Source organism: Zootoca vivipara, chromosome 13 (assembly GCF_965207765.1).
Source record: "Zootoca vivipara chromosome 13, rZooViv2.hap1.1, whole genome shotgun sequence".
NCBI lineage: Eukaryota > Metazoa > Chordata > Lepidosauria > Squamata > Lacertidae > Zootoca > Zootoca vivipara.
In genome coordinates this window covers 35,640,083-35,662,693 of record NC_142596.1, presented here as the reverse complement: position 1 = coordinate 35,662,693, position 22,611 = coordinate 35,640,083, and the positions used below count along the sequence as shown (strand labels likewise).

Here is a 22,611-nt window from a genome sequence, read left to right as displayed (position 1 = left end):
TTTGGTTCCTCCAAGATGATTTGCGCCAAGCACATTCCACCCAAATCATTATGCAACCTTATTACAGATGAACTGGTATCTGAATTTTCTCTTTTCCCTCTTCTCTTATCACCCTTTCCTTTTTGTAGCCAACGGATTGGTGGTCATTATTTTACACAGTAAAGTGTCTTGAGCAAAAGGGCAGGGGGGAAAGCGGCATATAAATGTGATCAATAAATAATACAACAAATCCCCTGTTATTAGCACACAGCAAGGCAAAACTGCTTTATAGAGTTGTAGAGTTGTAAGGGACTGTGAGGGTCCTCTAATCCAATCCCCCTGCAGCTAATGGGTTTGATACTACATTGTTAAAGTGAAAGTGGTTCACCTCTAATTCCTAACAATAATAGGGCTTACCCACCATGTACCCATAACGCAGCTGATTTGGGGCTCTGAGATAGATATTTAAACAGTAAGCAGCCATGACCCACCCAATGCTCCCATCATTGAAGTGGGGTGGGTGGGGGGCAGCAGACAACATACAGCCTTGACTTCCCACTCTGCCTTGAATATAGTAAATCGAGTGACAGGACAATCAAGCAGAAAGAGAAAACTGCTGCAGCCCCATATGCCTCTGTGCCTGCCTGGTGTTTAGTTTCCACCTCAAATGACCACGGTAACATGCAAATGGAAAGGGCCAAACTGCATGGGACCCTGGGTCTGCAGACACCCGAAAAAGTTAACAAACAGAGCTCACTTCCACTCTTCAGCAAGCGCTTCTCTTCCTCCTTCAGCTTGTTCTGCATCAAACGCAAAGTGTTCTCTGCTTCCTGCAGGGAAGGGAAAACATCAAAATCAGAAAGGCAGCTGCACCATGCTTCCGCTCAGGAGGGTAACAAGACATAAGCTGCTGCTAAGGTTAATATCAAAGGCTTTGCAGCCAGCTTGGTTCCCTAGAATGGGACTAAAAAAATATGAATATAAGTTCTCTCTAAATTAGATCAACTCTAGCTTTTCAAAAGTGCTGCAAACCTTTGAAACTGGGCACACTCCTGTTTGATTTGGGCCAGAAGACTATTCCATGAGGTTCAGTAGACTAAAACGCTTTTTATGTAACTTGTTGGTTCAATAAAAGAACATCTACAAATGTTAATCAACTGTCTATGCGAATCCATACAATTTTTGTGTGTGCCAGCCATGAGGGAAGTAAAGCCACTTTCCCTGCAACCAGTATGAAAGATAACTGGGCTGAATTAGAGCACTTTGGTTCTCAGAAGAAGCACCTCCTGAGCTCATTCCAGTCGCGTCTGCCAACTTCATTTGCAGATGGAGCCAGCACAGAGGTGCTGCCTTGTGATGCAGCAAAGCACAATGGTAAATGTTAAAGGGAAGGGTAAGGACCCCTTTTTAGTGCTGTCACCCACTAAAGGGAGTGGGGGAGAAGAGCAGAATGACATGGGCAGAGGAGAAAGTGCTTCTAGCCTTCATTTCTTTTTACTACTCTGCTTTTTTTAAGCCAGCAGATATGCACTGCCAGTTGCGTTGGTTTGACACTTCTTTGTTCAGTTGCTGCGTCAGAACAAACCAAAGAGCTATATCCTAAAGCCATGGACAACACTTGAAAATGTATTCCAAGTGCTTCTGTGACTACTGGTACACTCAAAGCACCTGCAAATGGGTTTGTGCAATTAATCTAGGGAGGGAAAGATCCTTCAAAGGTCAAAAGTTTAAAGCGATTTCAACACTATTATGCTGACAACAATATGGCAAAGCAGCCAGTTCTATGAACTGTCCTGCTTTCTCTGCCTAAGGTAGAATACATGCTCCAGGGTGATGCACATAGGCTCATGTTTCTTACCATAACACATTTTCTTACATTGCTTACTCCTTGATTCCAACTATGGTCAAGAGAAGCAAACTTATGTGAGCTCTAGCCCACAAACACTGTTCAAGACCTTGAGTGTAGTTCATCGACATACAGGGGGAGTGTAGTGGTGGGGGAGATGTGTAATTAACGAATGAGAACAGGAGTGAAAGATCTGCCACCCTCCTGTTTCCTCTGTGCCCACCACCTCTCTCTCACTGGGTGACAAACAGGACAGAGGCTGAAACCCAACAGGATGAGACCCTTCTCCTGCCAGCTTGTGAAGGATCCTACCAGAGCTTAATTTACTTGTTAGTTGATTTACAGACCTTATAAACCGCCACTCATTGAAACAGATTGGATGAATTTCATAATTTATTGTGTTTGTTTTCATAAAGTTTTTTTAGAAACTTTTTTCTAAAAGTTTCCTTTTTTTTAAAAAAAATAACCTTTATTGAATTATACGAATAAAAACAGTAACAAATAGCAAACGTATTACCATAACGCGAGACAATAAAAATTGCAGAAAGGAAAAAAAAAGGGAAGGAAAGAAGAGGGGGAAAAGGAAAAAAGAAAAGAAGAAAAGAAGGAGAGAAAAGAAAAGGAAAAGAAAACAGATGTCCAATAAGGTAAGTTACAACTTCCACCGCTTCTTCATACAGTTACGCCCGTGGTGTATAGCCTGTCTTTTCTTTATATATATAACATAATTATTTCACATTAACACTTCGCAAACCATCTAGATCCAATTCTCATATCCGGCAAGATCATTCAAGGCACAACCAAATTTTGGTCCCCTTGCCAAGTTTCCCCAGGTACTCGTTTAAGCATGCCCATTGCTTTCTAACTTTATTTTTAGGTTTTTGATGAATTATATCCGTTAATTTAGCCAGCTCTAAGTACTCACACACTTTGTCGACCCATTGTCCTTTAGATGGCATATTGGTACTCTTCCAATTGCTGGCTATTAACAATCTTGCAGCCGTTGAAGCATACAAAAAAATACTTTTTTTTTCACTCGGTATAATGTTATCCAAAATACCTAATAAATACATTTCCGCTTTTTTTGTAAATGAAATTTTTAGTAATTTTATAATCTCCTCATGGATTACTTCCCAAAAATTTTTTACCATCGGGCATGTCCACCAGATGTGGAAAAGGCTACCCGGAGCTGCATTGCATCTCCAACATTTGTTACTTAAAGATTTATTTATCCTGGCCAGTTTTTCCGGAACCATGTACCACCTATAGTGCATCTTTATGTAGTTCTCTCGTAACGTGTAACAAGCAGTAAAGTTTATATCTTTTGACCAAAATTTTTTCCAATTTTCGTATGGGATTTCGTAACCTAGATCTTGTTCCCATTTTACTAACCATTTCCCTTTTTCTTCTTCTTCCTGTTCTTTTTCACCTAGCAGCTTGTATACTTTGGCTATGATCTTATCGTTGTTTAGCAATATTTCCTTTTCAAATTTGGTTATTTGGGTATTAATTCCTCGTGTTCTAATATCTTTGTCATATGTAGCTTTCAGTTGGAAGAATTCTAGCCAGCTTATCCCTAAGGATTTTAACACCTCATATTTTTTTAGGTTATTGGTCCCTTCTATGTTTTCAATCAATTCTCTGTAAGTCGGCCACAGTTTTTTCTTGTTACACCTCAGCGTGGCATTTGCCTCTACTGGGGATACCCATCCTGGTAGTTTGTTCATAATTTTATCTTTAGTTCTATCCCATACCTCGAGCAGGGCTTTCCTCAAGATATGGTTTTTAAATCCTTTGTGTATCTGTGCCTTCCCATACCATAGGTAGCCATGCCACCCAAAAACCTTATCCCATCCCCCAATGTTCAAGGTTTCTGTGTTTTGTAGAAGCATCCATTCTTTAAGCCAGCTCCAGCAAGCTGCTTCATAGTATCTTTTTAAGTCTGGAAGCGCAAATCCTCCATTATCCTTTGATTTTATTAAATTTTCCATTTTTATTCTGGCCTTCTTCCCCTGCCAGATGAAATCAGCAAGGTCCTTCTGCCAGTCTTTAAAATGTCTAACTCCCAAGATTATTGGGATATTTTGAAAGAGGAACATTATTTTTGGTAGGACCACCATTTTTATCATTGACACTCGTCCCCAGATTGACAATCTTAGTTTACTCCATTTAGCCATACTATCCTTAACTTCTTTCCATTTTTTAAGATAATTGTCTTTGAGTAAGTTGGTGTTTTTGTTCGAGATCCAAATTCCCAGGTAGTTAACTTTTTTCTCAATTTTAATTCCCGTATTCTTTGCTAATTCTTCATTGTCTTTCTCCCTCATATTTTTAGTTAACATTTTAGATTTTTCTTTATTTAATTTGAACCCCGAAACCCTACTGAATTCTTTCATCTTGGTAAGCGCTTTCGTGATGCTTTCTTGGGGCGTTTCTGTGACTATTATTAAATCGTCTGCGAAAGCTTTCGTCTTGTAGCAAGTTGAGCCCAAGCAGATGCCTTTTATCTCTTTATCTTTTCTTAACGCTGTTAAGAGTGTCTCAATTACCATAATAAACAATAGGGGAGACAGGGGACACCCTTGTCTCGTCCCTCTTTCTATGTTAAAACCTTCCGTAATTTCGTTGTTAATAATTATTTTTGCCTTTTGTTCTTTGTATATTGCTCTTATACCATTTAATATTTTGTTTCCCATTTTCAGGTTTTCGCAGACATTAATCATGAAGGGCCAGGATACACTGTCGAATGCCTTTTCCGCATCGACAAGTAGCATCGCTGTTTCAAGGCCTGGTTTCATATCGACATATTCCAAGATATCTATAATTATTCCTTTTAGAATTGCACAATACAATTAAAGCAACAAACAAAAAATAAAAAGGAAAGTCAACAAAGGGAAGGAGGACACAAAGGCTTCCTATGGGCATCCAGTTGGTCACTGTGGGAACAGAATGCTATACAGTGGTGCCTCAATGTACGAATTTAATCCGTTCCGAAGGCACCTTCATAGGTCGAAAAATTCATAAGTCGAAAAGTGCCATTGGGAACGCGATTTCCCATAGGAATGCATTGGAAACGGAAAAATCCGTAAGTCGAAGCAACCCCATCTAAAAATTCATAAGTCGGCCATTTGCCCCATTCGTAAGTCGAAAAATTCGGTTGTTGAGTCATTCGTAAGTTGAGGTACCACTGTATACCAAATGGGTCTTTGTCCTGATCCTGCAGGCCTCTTCTTATGCCAACCTTTCCTGTCCATTGGGCCAGCTTGGACAGAAAGGGCTATCAAAAGGTACCTTTTGGGACCAGGACCTTGCCTGAGCCACACAATCTTCCTGGCTCCAGGAAATTACTCGTTATCCCTTGGCTCATCTCAGCTTGGACAGCTACCAATGGCTGAACCCTGCCACAGAGGGAGAGAGGAAAGGGAAGAGGAATGTTCTGCATTATCAGGGGGTGGGACTAGATGACCCTCGAAGTCCCTTCCAACTCTGCAATTCTATAATCTGCATCTAATGGGTATTGCCTGCAAGCAATCCTGGAATAACAACATAAGAAGGGCTTGCTGGATCAAGCCAGCAGCACATCGATTCCAGCCTCCTGTTCTCACAGTGGCCAACCACAGGAACAGAGTTCAACAACACTCTCCCCACTTGTGAGTCCCAGCAACTGGTATCCAGATGCATAATGCCTCTGACAGTGGAGGCAGAGCACAGCCATCATGGTTAGTAGCCTCTGTGAATTTGTCTAATCCTCATTTAAAGCTACCAAAAGAAATCCATCTAGCTACACTAGCCTACTAGCTACAGTTGCTCTCCCTTGCCGAGAAAAGGGGGGGGGCTCCCTATACCCAATTGAACTGACTGCAAATCTTAAAATGATTTCCTTGTACAGTGGTACCTCTACTTACAAATAACTCTACTTACAAATTTTTCTACTTACAAATGGAGCTCCGTCCGCCATCTTGGATGCAGTTTAGATAGGATTTTTTCTACTTACAAATTTTTAGATAGGGTTGCTTCGACTTACGAATTTTTTCTCCCAATGCATTCCTATGGGCTTCGACTTACAATTTTTTTCGACTTACAAATGTGTGTTCGGAACGCATTAAATTCGTAAGTAGAGGTACCACTGTATCTCACTCCTGCTCCAATAGGCACAACAGATTGCCCAGTATCATGACAGAGAGAGTCTTCAGAGAGAAAGTGTCAGACATAGCATTTGGGAGCCCTGTCTACCACAACAGTAAATGTATCCATTTATTTCCCTTTGTCACAGATACTAATTAACAGTTTTCCAAATGTCACCCCTGGGGGCAGGATGGGGGGACCCAGAGGCAATCAATCATTTTGCAAAAAGCTATAAAAGGGGAGTATTGATCTTAGAAGCAGAACGGAACTGAGCTTCGGCAAAGCTATTTCCAGAGAGTCTAATAGCAGCTGCTATGGAAGGTTACTGTGAAAAACATGCCATCAGTTAGCAGGAGGCTGATGATCTATTGCTAAACAAGCTCTAAAAGGCACAGCATTGTTTAACCCATGGTATTCCCAGTGAAGCCTCTGCAGCCTTGGACATCCACAACCTGCTCAGGTCCACATTGAAAACATTTTGCTTACCACAATGTAATCTGACTTCTATAGCCGGAATGAAAATACAATTAAAATGTAAACTATTTACTGCCTTTATTCCAAATTCTATCTTGTTGGCAGGACTTTGGATGCCAATTTTCTACCCTTCTCTGAGTCTTCTCTATCCTTGGATGTAAAAACTGCTGTAGAATCTATATGGCAAGTTTCTTTTGACTGATTCAGCAAAACAAAAAACAAAAATAACTATTTTGGGTATAATGGACTCCGCAGCTCCATATGAAGGGGTTGTCTAAGTCAGATGCATTTTGGAGGTGTAATGCTAGAAATGTCTCACTGAGGCATATGACGTGAGCCTCCCCATGAAATGCCCTTTTTGGTCTGAAGTTGCTGTCTGTTTAAATTTTATACTGGCAAAATATCTGCAGATGTTTGTGTACTTTAAGTTATATTCCTGCAAAATAAGGACTAACAACTGGGCAACAAAAATGGGATTTATGAGCCCTTGCAGTTGCTAAGAGACATATACCTTGAGCGTGGAAGGATAAATATTCACCATCTACGATGCAACAGTTTGAAGTCCTTAATGCCCTTGCTATAGCTGAATGCACTTTCTTGAAACACCAACTTCCTTTGGATATCTGCGTGGACATTTGGAGGGCATTTATGAATTTGTATGTGTATTGATGTGTATGTGTATTGATGTTTATTTTATTGTGAATGTCAGATGACAATTGCCCTTTTGCTTTCTTTAATAAATCTGCAGTAAAAAAGAAATGTAAATCTTATCTTTTCCCAGTAGGCTATTTTCTACACATCCTTTCCTAGCCTCCATCCAGGCTTGTGTTTGTGGAAAGGTTTTTTGTTTTGTTTTTACTATGCATTTGGTATGCTTTATTTTGTATTTTTCTGTTGTGAACCACTCTGGAATCTTTGAATAAAGGACAGTATACAAATGTAATACATAAATAATAAATAAATAGTGATACTTAAAACTCAATATTCACAAGTCAGAAAAAGCTACCCTTTCAGAAGGCATCAAAGAAGCTATGTGGACCCCCCCCCCCCCCGGCAAAATACCTGGCTATATGTACTGACAATTTGCTTTAGTAAAAGGTAGCTTCTGAGAAGCTGGGTTTTCTCAAATCATACATGACACATGACTTTAAGTTGCCAAGAAAACCTCCCTGGACCTATTTTGCTGGCTATAATAATAAAATGATAATAACTTTATTATTTATCACCTACCCATCTGACTGGGTTTCCCCAGCCACTCTGGGCGACTTACAACACATAAAAATTGCAAAATGTTAGACATTAAAATTTCCCCGATACAGGGAAATGTATGACTGATGGGGAGTTGCAGTCCAAAATATCTGGAGGGCACCAGGTTGGGCAACGCTGTTTTAGCTGGAGAAGCCAGAAACTGACCCTGGGTCTTCCTCCTCTGTGCAAAGCAGTTGTTCCGTCACCAATCTACAATCCCCACCCAGCAAAGGGGCTCTTAGAAAGACAACTGGCTCAACACTTGCACAGCATCATGTCCTCTGACTGATCACGACTTACGACCTAGCCTGTAATTGAACTTTCTCCCCCCCCCCCCCGTGTTCTTGGAGGAATTAATGAGCTTCATGGCTGATTGCTTCATCTGGTAGTCGACAACCCTGCCATCTTTTTAAAATATATAACTAAATGCATTCTGACAAGCAGCTGGCAGAAAAAAAGTGAAGCTTCTGTCACATATTGGAGAAATTCCCAACACAGGTGCGCAACCATTTTCAAGTTCTCTTGACCATTAGCCATGGTAAGGCAACCCACCTCAGGCAGCAGATTTGAGAGCACATTAAAAAAAACAACAGCGAATTCTCATTTAATTCTTATATTCTCCAACGTCTGGGACCTATTTGCATCATCTGCCTCAGGCATCAGGCCATACCCACCAGAGAGAAAAACCTTGCGGCAATTATTCGTGCTCTGGTTGTTGGTTATTGCAATATGTCATTACAGGCATCCCATCAGGCCATAGCAGAGGGAAAGAGATGGGATTGCAGGGCATTTTCTTGCCCTCTGCTGAAACGCCAGCAACATTTGCCTCCTCATCTCCTTGAAATCTTTTCATTTCAGTGATCATTACAATATTAAGAGTTTGTGTCTATGTTTCTTTTTCTCCTTTTCCCTTCCTAATGTATCCTCCTATTGCATCATATTTTTCTTAGATTGTATGTCTGAAGGACTCAATTAGTTCTCTGGGAGCCTTTCTCAGCTGAGGAGCAAAATAAAAATATTTTAAATAAATATGAAGACTGTTACCTTAAAAATTGGTTCTGAACCTGACAGCGACATTTTAAAAGCCTTTCTCCACCCCCAGCCTCCAGTATTTTATTTTTAAGCAAAGAAGAACTTGAGGCAAATCTGATACATCCATCCAGGCTTAGTGGCCAGTTCCTTAGCATTTGCTTTTTCAAATTTAGCAATGTGAGCCACTGACTTCGGTCCCAGAACATTGCCACCCCAGTGACGACAAATCTCACCGTATAAAATAATAATAATAATAATAATTTATTATTTATACCCCACCCATCTGGCTGGGTTTCCCCAGCCACTCTGGGCAGCTTCCAACAGAAAAATAAAATAAAATCTACTAAACATTAAAAGCCTACCCTAAACAGGGCTGCCTTCAGATGTCTTCTAAAAACCTGGTAGCTGTTTTTCTCTTTGACATCTGATGGGAGGGCGTTCCACAGGGCGGGCGCCACTACCAAGAAGGCCCTCTGCCTGGTTCCCTGCAACTTGGCTTCTTGCAACGAGGGAACCGGCAGAAGGCCCTCGGCGCTGGACCTCAGTGTCCAGGCAGAGGTGGAGACGCTCTTTCAGGTATACTGGATCGAGGCCATGGTAGTTTCTGTGAGGTGGTAGATAAGAGGAAAAGATGGGAAGCAAATCCCACTTCTCCAGCTTTGCACTGAATTTTCAGTTTCATTATGAAAATGCTGACCCAGTGAGCATGTGATACCAATTGCCCTGTTTTCAAGCTTCCCATAGGCATCTGGCTGGCCACTTTCTGAATAGGATGCTGACCTAGGTAGTCCTTTTGGTCTGATCCAGCATGGGTTATTCTTATGCTCTTAAATAAAGCATTACGTTTTTCGTCTAAACTGTGTCTATATTCCTCATTCTTAATAATCTTTGTCAATGGTGTGCACTGGATCCCCCACCCTTTCACGTTATGTAAGCCACAATGTCTGCCCAATCTAAGGACACTCCACTTAAAATATTGTGATGAAAACTGTTATCAATGCTGAGATCCTGAACTAGGCAGAGCACAGTGACCAAAAAGAAGGGATGGGCAAAGGCTTCTTGAATCTTCACAAGGCTTCACAAGGCTCTTACCTACGGGACCGCCTCTCCTGGTATGCCCCACGGAGGACCTTAAGGTCCACAAATAACAATATTTTGGAGATCCCAAGCCATAAAGTGGCTAGATTGGTCTCAACTAGGGCCAGAGCCTTTTCAGTATTGGCCCCAACTTGGTGGAACGTTCTCCCACAGGAGACCAGGGCCCTGCGGGATGTGACACCTTTCCGCAGGGCCTGCAAGACAAAGCTGTTCCGCCTGGCCTTTGGGCTGAACTTTGTCTGACCACTATGTTTTTTCCTCCCTTATGGTTTTGATTTGGGCCATTTTAAAACGAGGCTGCATTAAAAAAAATTTTTAAATCTAAATTGTATTTTAATCCACATTTTAATCAATTCTTTTTCCTTCTTTTACGTTTTATTGTAATTTTATTGATGTTAGCCGCCCTGAGCCCAGTTCTCACTGGGGAGGGCGGGGTATAAATAAAAATTTATTGTTATTTATTATTATTATTTATATTCAGAAAGACAAGTGAGCCAGAAGCTCTGTGGCCCTCCAAGTATTGTTGGACTCCAATGCCTGCGAACCCCAGCCAGCATGTTATCCCAGCAGGGATGCTGGGAGTTTTATTACAGCAACTTCTGGAGGACCACAGGTTCCCCATCTCAGCTCTAAACCCATGTGTTTCTTGCAGCCTTTCATTCCCTAAGGTCCTGGGCACAATGGCGGAGAAGAGCCCTTGACCATGCTGCATGCTATCAAATAGAACGTCAAGTTTCAACAGTCTCTTCTCTACGTCAGCAGTTCCAGAGCAGGAGACATTAATCCTGCCTGGTATCTTGTCTTAACAGCTTCCAGATAAGCACAGTGTCCAGGGGAAAATGCCAATTTCCTACTAACAGGAGCTCAAAATCTTCACACTTGAGCACAATGCACATTCAATAGCAAAGAGACTGAAATTCAAAATTATGGCTGGGAGGGAGATAAAGGAAGGAAGAAACAAAGTGACAACATTGGGCAAAAGAAAAGAAAGGTCCGTCAAGAGACCATAGCGTATTAACAGAGTACTCTTCAAACAATGAGTACCCCCCCCTTTTCAATGGCCAAAAAACAAAGCCGCCAATCTGAGACATCTGCAATTAACTCAACCGTGCCTACGTTGTAATAGAAATTGCCTCAACTGCTCTCATATTTATTTGCTTACTTCTCTCTCTGGACCTTGGGAAAGTACAAATTGTAATAATTCAATAAAAGCTCATTTGCTACTCTCCTGGCATATTACAGTTCTATTGTATTAGTTTATTTGGTGTGTTGGTTTCCATGCATGGTCTTTATGTAAATATGTGGATGAGTCCGTGGTGTAAATGCAACAATCAGTGTACATATTTTATCAAATTATGTCAGATGAAGAAATTACTACAGCAGCTGGGGCCTTCCGAACATTTTACCATATTTTACTCTTGTATATTCCACTATTGTCTAAGGCGCACCTGTACAATCATAGAGAGTTGGAAGAGACCACAAGGGCCATCCAGTCCAACCCCCTGCCAAGCAGGAAACACCATCAAAGCATTCTTGACATATGCCTGTCAAGCCTCTGCTTAAAGACCTCCAAAGAAGGAGACTCCACCACACTCCTTGGTAGCAAATTCCACTGCCAAACAGCTCTTACTGTCAGGAAGTTCTCGAAAGCCTTGTCCTGGTTTCTGAACTTTTTGAAAGTCAAACGGATTTTGTTTGACTTCCGAGGTACGTTTGTAGTTTATTCTGAAAGCAGAGGTTTGGAGGGGATCCCAGATTTCAGGGTTCATAGTTAATGATGCTCTTCACATGGTGTTAAGGGGGCAGCTAGTGGCTGCTCACACCTACTGCATCAGTTAGCCTTAACAAGGACTGAAAGAGGCCACCTTTATAAAAGCACTCAAAAATCAAGCACAATAAAAATGATTGCGAGTGTAGCATGGCTTAACAAGTTTTTGTTTCCCCTCCTCTGTCTTGGCTAACTTGGCCCTAGGCCAGCTGGTGCTTCATTATCAGAATGCTTCACTAGCAGACCATAATGACGAGCTGGGATTTAAACTCTTCTCAGCAGTTAAGATACGTCACGATTGCATAATGAATGGTAACTCAGATACCAATAGGCAGCACACGCAAGCTGTTGCAGGAACAGTTTGTACACAAGAATTTAATTGTAATGAATTCTTCTCAATAGAAGCATCACAAAGGAGAGTTAATCATTTCAGGATTGATTGCACTACATGGAAATTTAAATTACAGCGCCTGCTGCCTCCTTGAAGGAGAATGGCAGCGCTCGGCGTGCATTGCAGATGGTCAGGCGCCTTCAGGGAAATGTGGGAGATGATTGGCATTTCTGGGCCTCTGTTGTCCCCAGGAGCATAAGAAGAGTCCAGCTGGACCAGAGCACAAGGTCTTCTGGCCCAGCAGCCTGTTTCCAAAAGTGGCCAGCCAGATGCTTATGGGAAACCCACAGAAAGGCACAGAGACTCCCCCTTGCAAACCCTGTGTCCTGCCCCCACCTCACGACCAGATATGGAGATTTAGAGAACCAAGTAGGATCGGGGTGGGGGGGATGTCGCAGTGTATTCCCCCTCCTAGCAAGAGTGCTCCTAATCAGGTTTCCAGCCACTTCCTCCCTCCAAAGCAGGGCATTCCTTATTATTCCAATTTTCTTTTACAGTTGGATGTTCAACATCCTGAAGCTACTGGGCATCCTCAGTCTCAGTGTGCTAAAGAGCTCCCTTTTTTGAGGTTTCATGAGATATTTTCTTTTTGTACCTCTACCTACTTCTTGCTGCACCCAAGCATGCAGATACTACCCTCTTGTTTTCATTGCCTCTGTTTTGGCTCCATGGCCCAAGTTAGCTATTAGAGAGCGGCCTATCACTACTGAGCAAGCTAGGTTGCCACTTCCTCTCAAGGGATACGGTAGCACAGCACTACCCTGTGTTCTTCAGCTGATGCCCTTCTCTGTGTGTCCTCTCCAAGAGAGGTGAGGAGGGTAGCGAAGAGAGAATGGGACAGAGTAGTGGCTCCCCAGTTGTGAAATGTTCTTCCCAGGGAGGCACGCCGGGCTCCTTCACTATCTGCTTTTATTCAGCCAGACCTTTAGAGTTTAATTCTCTGCATATTTTCAGTGGAGTGGCACTGAGTTGGATTTGCACTTTTATGCATATTGTTGCATTTTAAAGGTAAAAAGGTAAAGGACCCCTGACAGTTAAGTCCTGTCGCAGATGACTCTGGGGTTGCGGTGGTCATCTTGCTTTACAGGCCGAGGGAGCCAGTGTTTGTCCGCAGACAGTTTTCCAAGTCATGTGGACAGCATGACTAAACCGCTTCTGGCGCAATGGAACACCGAAACCAGAGCAGCGCACAGAAACACCATTTATCTTCCTGCCGGAGCAGTACCTATTTATCTACTTGCACTTTTTGGCGTGCTTTCGAACTGCTAGGTTGGCAGGAGCTGGGACTGAGCAACGGGAGCTCACCCTGTACCGGGGATTCGAACCGCCAATTTTCTGATCAGCAAGCCCAAGAGGCTCAGTGGTTTAGACCACAGCGCCACCCGCATCCTTTGTTGTATTTTAGGTCGTTTTTATTCTTGTTTTTCTTAACAACAACAACAACGTGGTTAGACATGCATATTTCCCTCCAAGGACTATGCTAGTGCTTGTATAAGAGCAGGAGTCTTGAGGACAAAGATCTGCTATATTACATAGACTTGTAGGCCTTCCGTCTTTTGGGGATGTGGGGAAGAAGGGGGGAGTTTTAAGAGACTGCTGCATGGAATCCACAGGGCTGCATTAATTAAAATGTGAAAACCTTTCTTCAGTCTTTAAATCACTTTTCCAATTATGAAACGCAAGCTACCCGATGTCATTAGTTGTGAAACAACAGCAGTGAAACAACAAGCCACTGCATCTGCCAAGTGTTCCAGAGATTACAGGCCCATTACTCAATGATGCTCTTCAGGCTGGAACACAGTTTCACTTGATAAATATTCATTTGTCCACCAGCTCATTCCTCGATACCCAAAGAACACAGGGAAGCAGATTAACCTAACCCCACAGCCATTGCCATTGTCTTAGCATGCTGTTGAATGAAATTCTAAAAAAGGGGGCACAAAGCATACAATTTCCTCTGCACAATAATTGCAAAAGACTTATTAATTGGAACAAAGGAAAGTCAGTATACAAAAATCAACCAAAGAGTCATCTGATTGTTTAGGTGACTGGGTGTTGCAAAGATTGGAATTCAATTATTTATAATTTCAAGTCATGTTTTTCTTTGACTCCCAGCAAGCAGCACATATTCCAAAGGGGCAGGACTAATCTGACACCAAATTGTCCTTTTGAATATGCAGTAAACCAACCAGTTTTAGTTTGCCGGCAAACGTGATGAAAGGACAGTCAGGAAGAAGAGGATAGGAAGAGAGAAACACCCCTTTTAGAACTGTGCCTTGATCTCCCATTGGATACAGCACTAAATCATAAATCTGCAGTGGTTCAGAAAGCAGGGTGAGACAGGGCGAGGATTTGTGAAGTCCATTGTTCTTCTTCTGTTAGGACACAACTTCTTAAAAACTACAACACCTGTCAATGGGCAGGTTTTCAATGTTGCAGACCTTAAATGTGGAAGATCTACCTGTGAAACAGTGCATACAAAGCCATTAACCCATTATAACCACACACACACTTGTGTACCCAGAGCATTTCTGAAATTTTAAAACCAATGTTTGAAGTTATTATTAAAATAAAATAAATAAATGACAGACAAGTCAATCCAAATACATGTGGCAGACCATACTGGGCAGACTCAAGCAAGGAAGCAAGATGACTCAACTAGTATTCAAGGCACTGCCATGTATACCTTTCATGCAAATTACAAAGGCAGGAGGAAACTCTGCTCAGCGCATGACTGAACAATCCACTTCACTTTTTAAAATTACATCCATCTTCACCCAGTTTTAAATTTGTTTATTTATAATCATGTTTTATTTTTCTTGGTCTTTATATACCTCCTTTCAAAAAGAGCAACCCTGGGCAGATGGGTAACGGCAGTTGGATTCTACCGTAAGTGAATGGGTCAAGCCCCCAAAATAGTGGCAGAAAACAAGAAAGCAAGCCTCAAAGTTTAGAAAAATTCTGTATTGGAACCTGGGTTGGTGCACACTTGAGGATAAATACAGACAAAACTGCAGAAATGCATACAAAAGCATGTGGGGTAGAAATAAAGACTAAACGAGTTCATGTAATATTTGAGAACCCTCACCTCAAATCTCTCCTGCTCCATTCGATGCTGGTCATCCAGTTGCTGTTCCAGATATGTAAGGTTACGGAATTTTTCCAGGTAACAGCTATATTGTTTCTGCAGTTCCTCCTCAATCTTCTCATATTCATCCATAAAAGCTGGGCTGATGGGGACACAAGAAAAAAGGAACATGGGGGAATCTGTGAGTTTTGGTTTTTTAGCTGTGTGATAAACTGAGGGATTTCAAGCACTTCCTTACCTCCCACCCAGCTCCCAAATATTTTCTGGGAACATTTAAAACATTATATCAGGTTAAATCAATTCTAGACTATACTCAACTACTATTTTTCTAATATCTTCTAAGTTAGAAATACAGTTAACCTATTGTTATAGATTCATGGTTCATTAGAGAGCCAACAAAATTTGAGGTCGTAATTACATCTGAAAACTATGTCAAGGGAGTCCTAAGTAAGATATAAAAAATCTTAATTGATTTTGAACCACCTGGCCATAAATATCTAGTTAACTGGCAACAAAGCATGTTAATAATAATTCTAGAAGATAAATGAGTATGAATTTTGGGGGGGGGGAATTCTTGCTTCACTTTAAAGAATTTTTAATATATATTATAAATTCATTGATATATGACTCCAGTGAGATTGAACAAAATATACCCAGAGACTACAGATGATTGTTGGATATGTAAAATGCTTGAGGAAAATATATTCCACATTATGCGATGATATAAAAAAGGAATTTTTTTTAATCTAGTATTATCAGAAATAAAAAATTCTAGGTTATGATGTCCCAAGAGATCCAAAGGTAATATTATTTCCTTATCTAAAGGGCAGCATACCAGAAGAAGATTTAGAAATGATAGCTTATTAGTTAACTGCAGCCAGAATGATAATCTGGCAGAATTGGAACAGTATCACCTTTCCTTCTATAGATTCTTGGCTAACATCTGGGATGTGGCATGTATGGTAAAGCTAATAAATCTGGTCAAAGCAGGAGAGGGCAGACAGTGAGAGAATCTGAGTACAACCACTAAATAGGCCTGCTGTCTTGTCTCACCCAACTGTGACTCCATTGTAAGTGGGCCAAGGAGAAGGTTCTCTCCTTCTCTTTTTTGGAAGGAGGCAGGATGGTATGAGAGGAGGCAATCGTCAAGGTATTCTAACATGCATAAAACTTTTAAAGGAGAAACTGGCTCACTTGTTCTATAATGATCCATAGTTCAAAGAAGTCTGATAGGAAGGGTTTATTGGCCTGCATAAAGTTCCACAGATCCTTGATTATGACACATTACCGTAGAAACCAGCTTTCATTTTGTGATTTAAATATCTAGCCATTGTGCCTGCAGCTGCATTTGATGAGGTCACAGTCAAAAAAACAAAAACACCCACATACTCAAAGTCCCAGAAAAAAGGCAGCAAGCAACCCCCCCCCCCAATTCTTTATTATTTTTCACTCTTATATGGGATATACTGGGATTATCTGGGATATGCCATGCAGGATCACAATTTTTTAAAAACTAAAATCTGCTATATGGTCACTACAGACTGACCTCTCCAACATAAACCCACTTCTTTTAAAAACAAGGAGTCAAATGTCACAGATTCAATCTCTTTTTAACAACTTTGTTTTTTGTGCATTTTTAAAACAAATCATTTTTAAAACTCAATTATCAAGTAATGCTCAGAGTAGGAAAATGTTAAGCCATTTTCAAAAGGTCAAATGACTGGGAAAATGGATAATTACATAATTGCAATTACAGAGTGTGCATTAGCAGGTAGCAAGTATTCTACTGTCGAGAGTGCTGTAGGGAATGACCTTGGATTGGCAGGCTCTAATGCAGGAGCAAGAGGAGGAAACAGAGGAGAGGACTGAATGGGGAAAAACTGGGCCAGAGTGTGTTTGGGGCCTCAATACTTACAGCACTTTTTGGACAAGAGAGTTTATTAGGCTCATTGCAGGCTCTCCACTCCCCACTGCACTAGGCATTAAGCATGCACATTAACACTCTGCATATTCATTTCTCATGGGACAAACAGTACGCCAGTAGTTACCGAACGCTCTGAAGGGTCTGTAGCCGCTTGCGGTTTCTTTCCAGCTCCAATTTCCTCTTTTCAATCTTGGCCTCCAAACTGGTTTCATCTGATGCCACGTTGCTCAGCATGTCGTTGGTTTTCTGGACCTGCTCCTAAAAGAGATACTGCAAAGATGAGTGACAGTTGCTGGCAGAATCACCAGATGACATTTTTAGTTCCTAGCTCTTTTCTGGCCACATTTTATGATGGTTACATTTATGGCTGTGTGTGCTAAAAAGCCACTGGACTAGGACCAGGGAGATCCGTGTTCAAATCTCCACTCAGCAACTAAGCTCACTGGGTAAGTCAAAACTAGTCTCCCTCTCTTCACCTACATCATAGAATTGTAGTGAACATGAAATACAGCAGTGAGGTAGGGGTGGGGGTGGAAAAACATGCATATCACCTAGGAAGCTACCTTCTACTGAGTCAGACCACTGGTCATTCTGGCCCAATAATGTCTACACTGATTGGCAGTGGCCCTCCGGGTTTTCAGGCAGGGGACATTCCCAGTCCTACTTGGAATCTTCTGCATGCAAAGCAGATGCTTGAAGGATAAAGGTAAAGGTAAAGGGGCCCCTGACAATCAGGTCCAGTCGTGTCCGACTCTGGGGATGCGGCGCTCATCTCGCTCTATAGGCCGAGGGAGCCAGCGTTTGTCCGCAGACAGCTTCCGGGTCATGGGCCAGCATGACAAAGCTGCTTCTGGCGAACCAGAGCAGCACACGGAAACGCCATTTACCTTCCCACCGGAGCGGTCCCTATTTATCTACTTGCACTTTGATGTGCTTTCGAACTGCTAGGTGGGCAGGAGCTGGGACCAAGCAACGGGAGCTCACCCCATTGCAGGGATTTCAACCGCCGACCTTCCGATCAGCAAGCCCTAGGCTCTGTGGTTTAACCCACAGTGCCACCTGGGTCCCTGCTTGAAGGATAGGTGGGATTAAAATGTAAAACAATTATAAATAAAAATTATACACCAAAGCATCACACGTTCTGCACCAATATAAGGGCATATAAACAATGAGAACAGGAAGAGTTTGCATAGTTTATTCTGCATTTGTTCTCATTTTTCTTGTCATGAGGAGGGGGAGCTTTGCAGGATGCAGATGCTCTATTCCAAGCTACTGGAAATGTTATGCATCTGCTCTTCTGACTTTTTCCAAGTAATGTGGGAGGGTTTTTGTTTTTGGGTTGTGTGTGTGTGTGTGTGTGTGTGTGTGTGTGAGAGAGAGAGAGAGAGAGAGAGAGAGAGAGAGAGAGAGAGAGAGAGAGAGAGAGAGAGAGAGAGAGAGATTCCTACAACCCAGAAACAGGACAAGAACTTACTAGGATAAGGATGAGTAATTCTGAGAAAAGGTTGGGCTAGCGCACAAATGCCTTAAGAATCTAGAAGTGAAGGCCAGGATGATTCAAAGGACCATGCCAGACTTGGATGTGGGATATTGCAGAGCAGGACCAGTCCCATTTAGGAGGAAGGCAGAGTCCACTTCTGCTTGCTTTGAACTGCACACAAATAAACATTCCACAGCTCTTTGGTTCTAAGCATGATAGCAAAACAGAACCTTCATATGTTCAGAGGCAGTATACCTCTGAATACCAAATGCTGGAGGCAATTAATAGGGAGGGCTGTAACCTTCATCCATTCCTTGTGAGCTTCCCAGAATCACCTGGCTATCCAATCTTGCACCTGTTTCGTACCGGGTCCTTGTCTGCTTGCGACTCTCTTGATGCCTGTTTCCATGTGCAGGCTGACACCTGGTTTGGAGTCTTTGCACCAGGGATGGGGGAGTTGTGGCCCTCCTGATGTTTTTGGACAACAACCCCATCATTCCTGCACACTTGCTATGCTGGTTGGGATTAGTGGGAGTTGGAGGCCAGCAGCATCTGGGAGGTTCCGAACCCCTGCTCCATCCCTAGAAGCTGGCCAACTAGTAACACCAAGATTCAGAAACCTGCTGTGCAGCCAGGACTTCTATAATCAAAGAGAATACCCAGACCCAAGTTCTTTCTGTTATCTGTACTAATTCATGCTTTATGTACTGTAAACAAGCTTGACGGTTCTGTCTCAAACTTCTGATTCTCTGCGTGCATTTTTAATCTGAGGTGGAGGCTGCTGGGATCAATTAGACCCCCATTAAAGTGAGCAAGGCAAATTGTTGATGATACACATCCAAGGAACTTGGGTCCTAAATGATCCCAACATGGGAAAACCTCCCCTTTTAACAATGCACTTTCTACTTTATACGAATGCAGCAGCAAAAATACAGCGGTACTAACCATTCAGCTTTATTTTTGTTTAACCAAGGACCTGTAGGGAACCTGATCACACCTCTACATAGTTATACCCCAGTACTATCAACAAAAATGCTTAAGACAATTTTATAATTACTTTTACATTAAATTGGCATCATTGTCCAAGTGATCTCTTTGTGTGAGAGTTTGTGCAACCATGTTATCAGATTAATAAACTGCTCTCTACCAAACATACAAAGAGCTCCCTGGTGGATACCTGAGAAGGAAAATATGAAAGATCAACTCTGGGGAGTGCTGTGTGCAAATGCAAAAGCAGAGGAACAATTGCTTGCAGGTTTTAAGCCTCTGCCAACGTTTACAGCTGCTTAGGATAAATCTTCCTTCAAAAGTGCTGCTTGAAAGAGAACATGCAGATCACTTGGCCTTTTTTAAAAAGCCATTTCTCTCTCACACAAACCTAAATGTAATCAAAAGGATGAAAGGAAATCAAGAAAACGGGGAGTGAAAGGGAGAAAGGATATACAAAAATGTGCTGCACAGAATCAAAGTACCAATGACCTTGAAAACCTTGCTCTTTCAGAATTATTAATTGCCAAAGAAGGAATATTTTGACATTTAAACACCAATTGGGATTGCTCTAGCACAGGCACGTCCAACAGGTAGATTGCGATTTACCGGTAGATCACTGGACATCTGTGGTAGATCACTGGTAGATCACTGGCTCCCGCCAAAGAAGCTAAATAACTTTGGCTCCACTAAAAAAAAAGCCCTGCACCCCCCAAAAACAGGGCTTTCCTTCCTAAGAAAAGCTCAACAACTTTGACCTGAACCCCCAAAAAGGGGGTAGATCACTGCCAGTTTTTAACTCTGTGAGTAGATCTCAGTCTCTTGGGAGTTTTGGCCAGTCTAGCAGATGGCTACAATTGATTGGACTCACTAGTTCAGGTAGCTATGAAAGTAGGGCCCCATCTGCACTACACATCTGAAGCAGTATCATACCACTTTAAGCAGTTACGGCTTCCTCTAAAGAATCCTGAGGACTGTAGTTGTTAAGAGCGCTGAGAGTTGTTTGGAGACCCCATTATCCACACAGAGCTAATTAAACCAGAGTGGTTTAACAGCCAATTCCTCTTCCCAGGAAACTCTGAAAAATGGGGCCAGAGTGGTTTCTTGAAACTGTGCTTTATGGCAGGGTGGGTGTGGGGCGGGAGAGCAGAGAAACAGAGAACAGAGAAAGAGAGAGAGAGAGAGAGAGAGAGAACAGTGCTGTTCTGCTCAGGGCCACTTTGCAGGTTTCCCACAGGCACCTAGTGGACCTCTGTGAGAAAGGGATGCTGGACTAGATGAGTCACTGGCCTGATCCAGCAGGGCTCTTCTGATGTACATATCAAATTTTAATTACAATATATTTCAAGTTATAGTAATGAAACAGGGCCTTTCTTCCTAGTTATACATGCATACGGTATTGTCATTCAGCCAAAGGTCAACACCTGTAAAATATAGGCATAAGAATATGCTAGCCTATTTCACAGGGATGTTGCAAAGATTTCTGGGGGCTAACCACATGTCACATACAAACTCATGTAAGAGACTCTAGCAGATTTAAAAACATTTTAAAGGGGAATCTGTGGGAAGGGAGGATGAACTGGAAGAAGCAGGTATGGAAAAGCTGAAGCACTCCTTCCCTGCTCCAAAACACCCTCCAAGCCACACATTTGCCATAGGTTCTGATCTGTGGCACACAGAATCTAAAGAAATTTCAGGAATAATAAAAAAAAGAACTTGAAAACAGAGTAAGATAGTATTGAATAAGATAATTGATTCATAATAAAGCCACAGAATAAAACATTTTTTTAAAAAAAGACCACTATCCTTACCAAAATGTCTTTGATGGCAACTCTCATCACCTTTTCAGTCTCATTTATCTCCAGAGGTCTGGCAATTGCTTCTGTTCTTATTTCCTGGAAGACAAAAACCAACAAGAAATAGTCCCAAGTTTGAGCCTCTCATTAATATTCATTGAATGGCAGGCAGCTGAGCCGCTTTGGCAAAGTGATTTGCATAACAAATGGAGTGTAGTCTAATATTTATGCACCAACAGCTTAAAGGCCTTCACAGATTTGGAGCCCATTAAGAAGGTTAACAAAGGTCCAGTGTTAAAATGTTTTCTGACTTGGCAGCCATTAAAGCTGCCAACTAAGCAGCAAGTTTCATTAAAATTAAGGGGATTTATGACAAAATGTTGGCTGGATGCTGAGAGCTCCTCTTAGCTCCCTTCCCGCCCCAGACAACAGCCCTTAGGTCAGTGCTCTTCTTATCATTAAAAGGTAAAGGTAAAGGGACCCCTGACCATTAGGTCCAGTCGTGACCGACTCTGGGGTTGCGCGCTCATCTCGCATTAATGGCCAAGGGAGCCGGCGTATAGCTTCCAGGTCATGTGGCCAGCATGACTAAGCCGCTTCTGGCAAACCAGAGCAGCACATGGAAACGCCGTTTACCTTCCCACTGTAGCGGTTCCTATTTATCTACTTGCATTTTGACGTGCTTTCGAACTGCTAGGTTGGCAGGAGCTGGGACCAAGCAACGGAAGCTCACCCCGTCACAGGGATTCGAACCGCCGACCTTCTGATCAGCAAGCCCTAGGCTTAGTGGTTTAGCCCACTTATCATCAGCTCCTTTTTAATACGTAGTTAATAATAGTATTAGCAATGTCTTATCTAAACAATCAATTTGTATGGCTGTTTATAAAAAGACAGGATCTTGTTCTCAGGGAAGTTACAACCTAAATTCTGGCAAAAGGGTAGTGGTGGAGGAATGTAAGAAGCAAGGCAAAGATGGAGATGGAGGATTCTTAGGCTAGGTCCAAACTGGGAAATGATAGTTATCAGCTTTGGAACAAGCCACAATCTTAAATCGCAGTCTGAAGTTGGGTTTCAGGTCCTGGCCTGTTCTGTAGCTGGCAATCATTTCACAGCTTGGATGAAATAAGAAACTATGGTTAGTGCCATAACTACTACTACTATTATTATTATTAAATTTGTATACTGCCCTACACCTGTAGATCTCAGGGCAGTTCACAACATAAAATCACAATATAAAAAACACAAAATACGTAATAAAAACAAAAATAACTCAATAACTCCCCCCCTTACACTTTTAAAAGGGCATTAGATGTCAATCAGTCAAAGGCCTGGTTAGAGAGACATATTTTCATCTGGCGCCTAAAGGTGCATAATG

The 22,611-nt window shown here is 42.0% G+C and overlaps 1 protein-coding gene across 2 annotated transcripts in view; it reads right to left on the bottom strand.

The window, feature by feature from the left end:
- The window catches only part of IFT38 (intraflagellar transport 38), a 75,938-nt gene that overhangs the window by 14,293 nt on the left and 39,034 nt on the right, over window positions 1-22,611 (bottom strand). For both annotated transcript variants that reach the window (XM_088657459.1, XM_035131362.3), the window contains 4 exons: window positions 21,252-21,335; window positions 17,098-17,231; window positions 15,050-15,191; window positions 737-809 (listed from right to left, as the gene is read on the bottom strand). In XM_088657459.1, the coding sequence (XP_088513585.1) occupies window positions 737-809; window positions 15,050-15,191; window positions 17,098-17,231; window positions 21,252-21,335 (433 nt within the window). The remainder of the gene's footprint in view (window positions 1-736; window positions 810-15,049; window positions 15,192-17,097; window positions 17,232-21,251; window positions 21,336-22,611) is intronic.